Source organism: Atta cephalotes (assembly GCF_000143395.1).
Source record: "Atta cephalotes unplaced genomic scaffold scaffold00003, whole genome shotgun sequence".
Lineage (NCBI taxonomy): Eukaryota > Metazoa > Arthropoda > Insecta > Hymenoptera > Formicidae > Atta > Atta cephalotes.
This window is the reverse complement of record NW_012130067.1, coordinates 8,214,129-8,223,857: the sequence shown is the minus strand read 5'-3', so window position 1 is coordinate 8,223,857 and position 9,729 is coordinate 8,214,129. Positions and strand designations below refer to the sequence as shown.

The window sequence follows — 9,729 nt, the reverse complement described above, 5'->3', positions numbered from 1 at the left end:
CGACGTTTCAAGGATGGAGATTTCAGCGTTGAAGACAAGCCTCACTCTGGACAACCAAAAAAATTCGAAGACAAAGAATTAGAGGCATTACTCGAAAAAAATCAGAGTCAAATGCAAGAGGAGCTTGCAGAATCATTGGGGGTAACTCAACAAGCCGTTTCTACGTACGATTGAGAACCATGGGAAAACCATGATTCAAAAACAAGGAAATTGGGTTCCTTATGAACTGAAACCGAGAGACATTGAAAGCGATTTTTCTCTTGCGAACAGCTGATTCAAAGACAACAGAGAAAAGGTTTTTTGCATCGGTGACTGGAGATGAGAAAGAGATGGATATTCTACGACAATCCCAAGAAAAAAAATATTACGCTAAGCTCGATCAATCGTTGCCATCGACCTCAACATCAATACCATGGCCGAACATTCATGGTTCGAAGATCATGCTCTGTATCTGGTGAGACCAAAAGAGTCTTGTTTACTGAACTGCTGAAACCTGGCGATTCCATTACGGGTGATTGGTATCGGCTACAATTGATTCGTTTGAGCCGTGCATTGCAAGGAAAACGGCCGGAATACGAGCAAAGTTATTCTTCTTCATGACAACGCTCGGCCTCATGTCGCTAAAGTCATAAAAAAATATTTGGAAACGCTCAAATGGAATGTTTTATTGCACCCGCTGTTCTCCGGACATTGCTCTTTCTGATTACTGGTTCTTCCGAAAGATGCAGCAAGTCACCGGTTCACTTCTTTCGCAGAAATCGAAAATTGGCTCCAAAATTGGATCGCCTCCAAAGACGAGTCATTTTTTCGAGATGGAATTCGAAAATTGCCTGAGAGATGGGAAAAAGTAGTAAGCAGCGATAGACAATATTTTAATCTGTTCATTCTTTGTTTTGAAATAAATGCACAAAAAAACCGAACTAATTTGTATTCCCAATAAATAAATTATATAAGAAATTATATAAGAAAATATTTTACATTGTTAAAGCAAAGAATTTGTTTCATCAGAGCACAGTTGTGTTAATCAAAGTTAAATTTTATTGATGAACTTTTTTGTTAATAACTTTTTAACATATAACGAGCGACGACTAAAGCCTGTTAGGGCATAGTTCACGTTTGGTAGTCATTTGAAGTAGGCTGTCTCAAAGTCTGCAAAATACTCATTGACGGCGACAATGACTTCCTCATTTGACGAGAATTTCTTCCCACCGAGCCAAGTTTTTAAGTTTGGGAACAGAAAGAAGTCATACGGGGCCAAATTCGAAGAATAGGATGGATGAAGAATCAATTCATAACCCAATTCGTAGTTTTGTCATTGCAACAGTCGACTTGTGGGACGGCGCGTTATCTTGATGGAAGAGCACTTTTTTGCGCGCCAATCTCGCTTCAAATGACTATCAAACATGAACTATGCGTTCTTTCTGGCTGAAATTTGGCCTGAAGGGATTCGAAGAGTAGATCTTTCGAGATGTCGCGTCATCAAATGGATTGTAGCGCCATTTCATGGAAATTTATCAAACTTATCAAACGACCCACGTATGTCATGATCATGGTCATCAGAGTGGGCTTCCGTCATCAATATGTTTATTGTCTATTTGAAGTTTATTGTCTGATGAAAAAAAAGTTTTAGTACAATATTTTACTATACAGAATGTCCCAGAAAAAGTTTAGGTGCTTTCACTGGCAGATTTTGTGGAATATTCCAAGATGAAAAGTCTTATATGAAATCGTCGAGATTATAATCGATGTTCTATAATGAATTAGTAGTTGATAATAGTGTTGATGTATATATATACCGATATAGGTTTTCTATAATAGGTCATTATCTAAGCTTAAGTCATAAGAAATTGATTCTAGTTTATAACAATCACAGTTGAATGTGAAAAGAGTACTTGATTATGATTGATCATTTTCTTACAGCTTAATGGCCATTCTACAAGAAGCCATTAGTAATAAATCAGAAATCAGAAGCTAAAAATTGATCAATTCTTACACAGTCAAGTGTAAGAAGAATAATTGATTGGTCAATTTCTAGCTTCTGATTTGATTTATTACTTAATGGCTTATTGTAGAATGTGTATAAAACTTAAAACTTGGGTAATGACTTAATGTAGATAGTCCATTTGTTGTATAAGTTGGCTATTAGCCAACTTCACCGATTAAAACTTAAACTTGTTCTAGGGTCGTAAGCCATAAGAAATTAATCCATTATAGTCTATTATTGTTTCCATATTCAACTGTCAATTGATCAATTTCTTATGGCTTATAACTTGAGATTTTATTTTTGAATTATCGTGATAGGCAATACTCGAAATGTCTATTTCTATAAAAGGATTTTCTGTGTTCACTATGGAATATAATGAACTCTATCTACAATTATATTTTATACAGAGACATCAAACCTTTCTCTGCCTGTTTTGTTTTTTTTTTATATAAAATATTAAATGATACATATTTCTGTAACCAAATACTAAATAAATTAATTTTTGAAATCAAAACATATGTATATTATTAATATAAAATATGTTACTTATATGTATGTTATGTATATATTTTTAAAGTAATAATAATACAATTTTTGTCATTTGTAGAGGAAACGTCTATAAGTGTGCGTCGAATTAAGATACTTTCTGTTAAAAACGATATCGAAATGGCGCCAGTACCTTTAGAGGGCCATCAAACTCCCGTTACAAATAATATACCACAGGAAGGTAATCGTGGTGGATCTATATCCTTGGGGATGCTTATAGATTTTATTATACAACGAACGTATCATGAACTCACTGTTCTTGCCGAACTGTACGTACAAAATAGAGAAATATCGACAAAAATGCTTCCATACTTTACGATATTACGGTTTATTCTGTATCTCTTTGTTTAGGCTCCCTCGTAAAACAGACATGGAACGCAAAATTGAAATTTATAATTTTTCTGCTCGGACGAGACAGTTGTACGTCCGTTTATTGGCACTGGTAAAATGGGCAAATAGCGCATCTAAAGTGGATAAATCTACAGTATGCACATTTTTATACATTTTGTACCGCATAATTAAAAATTACGGTCTAATAATTTGTTCTTTTCAGCACATAATGGCGTTTTTAGATAAGCAATCATTGCTTTTTGTCGATACTGCGGATATGCTGGCGAGGATGGCTCGTGATACTTTGGTACACGCTAGACTTCCAAATTTCCATATTCCTGCAGCTGTAGAAGTACTTACCACTGGAACATACGGCAGATTACCAGCTTGTATTCGAGTAAGTATGCACGAAAAAAAAAATATATATATAAAAATATGATTTGAGAAATTATTGTATTTGAATAGGAGAGAATAGTGCCTCCAGATCCTATCACTCCTACAGAAAAGAGAAGTACATTGCAGAGATTGAATCAAGTCATTCAACATAGATTAGTTACTGGAAACTTGTTGCCACAGATGCGTAACTTAAAGGTAATTATATATGAAAAAATAAGTAGAAATCAATAGAAATAATATAGGCTCTAATGAAGTAAATCAAATAAAAATAAAAAGCCTTTGAAATCCAATGCTGGATGTTGTTGCGATAATAATTTATTATGTATAATAATTAATTAATAAATAATATTAAATAATAATTAATAAATAATTAATTAAATGTTTCGACTCATGATTAGAATTCTCTTTAGCAATTATATTAACATCATAAGTAAAATATATACAAAATTGATTGTTGATTTGAGACAATTATACACAATTGAATCATTATCAATGTATTTAAGATTACAAAATTATCTATTCATCGTTATGTGAATAAGATATATGTGGATAAGATATATCTGAATGAAATATTCAACTCGTCACATGTATGCAATAATATCTGTTAAATTTTCAAACACACTAAATAAAATTTAAATCAATGAAATAAAGATTGAAAATTAAACTAAAGGTAATTAAAATCAAAAACTTATATGACAATTAAAAGATAAGCATATCATGCTATGCGATGTTGATAGCAATCATGCTATCATGGATCTAATGAGATACATGTATGTATTAAACAATAACACAACAAGACACTCGATAAACTGAAGAAGAGGAGGAAGCATCAAGTCTTAGACTTGATTAAAGTAGCGTACAGGAATTAACAAGCTATGTAAATTTATCAAGTACTCAAGGATAAACTTCCAGGTTTGTCACATACAAATGTTTACAGAATCGATTGCAAGGATTGTGATGTATCTTGCATCAAACAAGCAGAATGTGAAAAGAATTAAGGATTATATTAATTGGAATATGTCGCAATATTCCGTAATTACTGAGCACAGACTGGAATTTGCACATAATTTTGAGACTGGATAATATAAAAATTCTAGATAGAGAAAGCTTTTTAAACAAACGACTAATATCTGAAATGATATTTATACATAAAAAAAGAGCTTGAATGTACAGAGTGATACGAAATTTTTAGATCTCTTATACACTTTAATTTCTAAAACTTGATGTTTCTCCTTCTTTTTTACTTTATCAAGTGTCTTGTTATGATCCATGATAAGCGTGCTGTCAATATTGCTTAATATGTTCATCTTTTAACTATCATGTAATTGTCATGTTTTGATTTAATTACCAATCTTCATTTCATCACTTAAATTTTATTATTTAGTATATTTGGAAATTTAATGGCCATTATTGGAAACATATAAATAGGATACGGTGTACAAGTATGAAATGACGATTTGAGAAACAGATGGCGCACCAATGCAGTGTGAAGTATAAAAATTTAACATTATACGCCATTTTATTGTACCATCAACAAGTGTCAAACGCGCAAAGTGATTTGATTGAAAAGTGTTTGCATAGTATTGTGTTGCTATGTTTAATATGAAATATGAATTTGTACCAAATAAGGAGCATTCGCGGACAGAATTAATTTTTGTTTTCATTTGAAGAAAACTGCTGCGGAATCATACCGCAGATTACTTGGAGAAGCTTATGGTGAACATGCTCCATCGCAAAAAACGTGTAAACGATGATTTCAGCGTTTCAAAAGTGGAGATTTCGATGTTGCAGACAGGGAACACGGAAAACCGCCTAAAAAGTATGAAGACGTGGAATTGCAAGCATTGCTGGATGAAGATGATTCACAAACACAAAAACAACTCGCAGAGCAATTGAACGTTAGTCAACAAGCTGTTTCCGATCGCCTACGAGAGATGGGAAAGATTCAGAAAGTCGGCAGATGGGTGCCACATGAATTGAACGAGAGACAGATGGAAAGGCGCAAAAACACATGTGAAATTTTGCTCGAACGATACAGAAGAAAGTCATTCTTGCATCGTATCGTTACTGGGGATGAAAAGTGGATTTTTTTGAGAATCCCAAGCGCAAAAAATCATGGGTAGATCCAGATGCACCATTCATCGACTGCAAGACCGAATCGCTTTGGCAGGAAGACGATGCTCTGTGTTTGGTGGGACCAGAAGGTCTATTATGAGCTATTGAAGCTTGGCGAAATGATTAATATCAAACGCTATCAACAACAATTGATCGATTTGAACCGTTCGCTGCTTAAAAAACGACTAGAATACCAAAAGAGGCAACATAAGGTCATTTTTCTTCATAATAATGCTCCATCACATGCGGCAAAACCAGTTCGGGACACGTTGGAAGCACTCAGCTGAGAAGTTCTACCCCATGCGACTTACTCACCAGACTTGGCTCCTTCCGATTACCATTTGTTTGCATCGATGGGTCACGCACTTGCTGAGCAGCGCTTTGGTTCGTACGAAGATGTGAAAAAAATGGCTCGATGAATGATTCGCGACAAAAGGGGAAAATTTTTACTGGAGTGGTATCCACAAATTGTTCGAAAGATGGGAAAAATGTGTAACTAGCAATGGAGCATACTTTGAATAAATCTCTTTTTATCATTCTTCCGAATTTAACGTGTTTTTTTTCTTTTGGGAAAAAAATCGTCATTTCATATTTGTACACCATATACGAGTTGAATGTTTCATTCAGATACATCTTATCCATAGTTTATATAACGAATAAATAATTTTTGTAATCTTAAACACATTGTAATGATTCAATTGTGTATATTGTCTAACCAATTTTATATATATTTTACTTACGGTGTTAATATAATTGCTAAAGAGGACCCTAACATGAATCAAAACGTTTAAATAATTGTTATACAATAAATTATAATTGCAATAACATTCAGCTTTGGCTCTCAAAGGCTTTTTATTTTTATTTGATAAACAGAAATATAAATTTTGTTAAAAGATACACTATAAAAGATACACTATAATTACTTTGTAGAAGAAAAAATGCATAATTAAGTTTAATTTATTATTGATGTATAGATCGAGGCAGGAAGAGTTACGTTTCTTATTGAGCAAGAGTTTTCAGTATCTCTTACGGTTATGGGTGATGGGCCAACAGTTCCATGGAGACTATTAGAATTAGAAATTTTAGTTTCGGATAGAGAGACTGGAGATGGAAAAGCATTAGTACATCCTTTGCAAACTCGATATGTACACCAAGTATGTTCATGAATCAAAAAAATCAAGTTGATAACTTATACTTTCAGATGTTTAACGGATGTTAATTATTTTTTACAACAGGTTGTTCAATCGCGATTGGCTGAAAGTACTAATCCACTATCAGAAGTATATCATATCCTGCATTATTTTTGTCAATCATTACAATTAGAAGTTTTGTATTCTCAAACGTTAAGGCTGATTCGAGATAGATTGGACGATCATATTCATGTAGACGAATATACACCTGGCAAATGTCTTTCTATATCTTATTGGAGGTAAAACTAATAATAATATTGCTTGTTACAACAACGATACAATTCCAAAATTGTCATTTTTTTAGTTGCAAAAAAAAATGGAAAAATCATTTAAAAATAACATTTTTTATTTCTTTACAATCAATTATTACATCAAAATTATATTTTAAATATATAAATATATTATAATAAATAATAATTATATTTTAATGATATTTTAAAATTAATCTATTACAAAAATTTTAATGAGCTAGAACATTGAAACATATTTTTTGAAAAATTTTATTTCTTTTGATTCGTTGTCGTAAATAAATGATATATATATGTATGCGTGCGTGCGTACGTGCGTGCGTACGTGCGTGCGTGCGTGCGTGCGTGCGTGCGTGCGTGCGTGCGTGCGTGTGTAAAAGGTATTTTGCAAAAGAATTTTTAGATACGCATTTTTATATACGTATGATATTTATATTCATATATGAGATCTTTTTAGGGAATTAACGAGAAAGGATCCACGATCAGAGCTTGGATATAGATTAACTGTTCAAGTAGATCAACATGATCCTGCGAGGCCTCTCGCAGTTGTACATATTCCGTCGTTAGGCAGTAAGGTAAAATGATACACTTATATTTTTCAAACATGACGTTTTACATCGTGATAATATGTGATGCAGGAAAGTGAGATAGCACATAGAGCCATTAGGTCAGATCAATTGTCGATGGAATGTTTACTCGTGCACACGATCTACGTGCGAACCCGAAATCGTTTGTCCGAATTGAAACAAGAGCTACAAACAATGCTGAAAGACGTTGAATGTAAGTTAAGAATACTTTTTGTTTCTTTTATATTTGATTTTTTATATTTGAGGATGAAAAGATTAATTTAAATAATATTTTAGGTACTTTAGCGGGATCTCCAGCTATTTTATCAGTGCCTATATTGCAACCATGTTTACGTGCCGAGCTGCTATTGGTTACAGTTGACACTCATACTGGTATGCTACAGTGCCATGTCCCTCAATATGACGCACCACTTGTCCCAGAATTAACAATGGCCTTAAATGGGGATCATTCGCGTCTTCCGACGCTTATATCTGAATTGAGGTATTAATTATTACAATACTTTATGATTTTTCCTGGACATTTTCAGCATATTTAGAAATAAAATCGGTTGTGTTTTGATAGATTTTGGATAACACAGAGACGTTGTGAGAAAACATTGCAACATCTACCAGCTACCTCGCATGAACGTTTGCCCGTTTTGCATCATCCAGATCATCCTATGTCTAAGATTAGTCGGCATCGAATGTTCGTTCAATTGCACCGACATCCGACAGTCATATTGGTACATCTTTATTAATTTAAAAAACTATAATTATAATAATAATTTAAAATATATACTATTGGGTTGTCCGGAAAGTTCGTGCCGATTTTGAAGGAAAATTAAAACGCAGAAGATTTAAATTTTAGTATACATTTATTAAATTTAAATCTTTTGCGGCACGAATTTTCTGGACAACCCAATATTTTAGTTTATGCTACACATACACACGCGCACACACACAACACACACACACACACACACACACACACACAGAGACACACACAGACAGACTGATAAGTCTACATATGCTTTATTTTAGATTGTCGCATTCAAAGAGAAAGAAAGCTCACCATGTGAAATAGAATGCTCTTTCTATCTTGCTGTAGTGAAGCATAGTTCCATCGAAGATGATCCACACGATGATAGCATAGAAACGGAAATACCGAAAATGTATTTGAAAGTCCAAAGCCTTATTGAGTTTGATACTTTTGTGATTACTCACGGTCCATTTACAAGTGTTGATAGTGGTGAGTAGATGTATACAAGTTTTATTATATTTTGGAATAAGGATAAGTATGAGAAGTATACCAATACCTATCGTTTATTAAGTCACATATTTTATTTTTCTTTAATTTTTTATGATTAAATCTTTTTTTTTAACACTACAGATTTTCCTTATTCTAGATATTAGATAAAATCAATAGCTAAAGATAATAAGATAAGAATAAAGATAATAACGATACTATGTTAGTGTTGTGTATCGGTGCATTAAATCGGTACATGGATAAGTGAATAATTTTTATAGCTATGCATATATTTGTATGTAAAGGAGGGATTGCGATAAGAGTCATCTTTTGCCTTTCTCCCTGAATTCAAATGAAATTAAAAGGAGAAATGTACCTTCATTTCTTGATATTCTAAATGATATTTTTGGCAAGTTTTTGAGACTGATAATTCCGGGAACATTATTTTAAAAAATCTTAATCCTTGAAAAGTATCACATCCTTTATAAATTGTTCAAATGCAAAATGTAATAATTTATAAAGGATGAGATTTAGGCTCATGTTCTCCTGGAAATTATAACGGAAATTATAAATAGGAGGTACACACCTCCCCTCCTCTCCTCAACAGTTTCGTTTGAATTTAGAGAGACTAAAAATGGCTTTATCGCAACTGCTTTTGTTTACGATGTATTATTAGCATGATATATTATTAGCATGATCAGCATGGATGTATAAGTATGTAGGCAAAAGATAGGTTTATTCGCATCGCGTGCCCCAACATGCTCCATAGTTTCTACTCATTTCAACGCTCTTGTTAAAGTAAGAGCTGTGGTAAAAGTATGTTAAAGCATGTTCGAGCCATGCAAATAAACCTGATATATACTGTATTGTGTAATTGCTTGTAATATAATTTAAAACTATAATTCCTAATCTTATGTAACAATTTTAATTTTTTAATACTAATTAATTTTAACACTTCATTTTTCCTCTGCTAATGATATAAATATAAATATATTATGTATTATACCGGATGGTTCTTATTTATATATTAAGTTTTATGCAAACACTTTGGGCTTTTCTTTAATTAATTAAAATCAGATTAACGTAATTATAATACAACTTTGCTTCC

At 32.7% G+C, this 9,729-nt stretch overlaps 1 protein-coding gene across 1 annotated transcript in view; it reads left to right on the top strand.

The window, feature by feature from the left end:
* The first annotated feature begins 2,650 nt into the window (after positions 1-2,650).
* LOC105625629 (mediator of RNA polymerase II transcription subunit 14) overlaps positions 2,651-9,729 on the top strand; it is a 19,002-nt gene continuing 11,923 nt past the window's right edge. The window contains exons 1-11 of the mRNA XM_012206951.1: positions 2,651-2,799; positions 2,882-3,014; positions 3,084-3,257; positions 3,326-3,451; positions 6,346-6,525; positions 6,607-6,800; positions 7,267-7,384; positions 7,448-7,589; positions 7,673-7,877; positions 7,959-8,118; positions 8,417-8,624. Of these exons, the coding sequence (XP_012062341.1) occupies positions 2,651-2,799; positions 2,882-3,014; positions 3,084-3,257; positions 3,326-3,451; positions 6,346-6,525; positions 6,607-6,800; positions 7,267-7,384; positions 7,448-7,589; positions 7,673-7,877; positions 7,959-8,118; positions 8,417-8,624 (1,789 nt within the window). The remainder of the gene's footprint in view (positions 2,800-2,881; positions 3,015-3,083; positions 3,258-3,325; positions 3,452-6,345; positions 6,526-6,606; positions 6,801-7,266; positions 7,385-7,447; positions 7,590-7,672; positions 7,878-7,958; positions 8,119-8,416; positions 8,625-9,729) is intronic.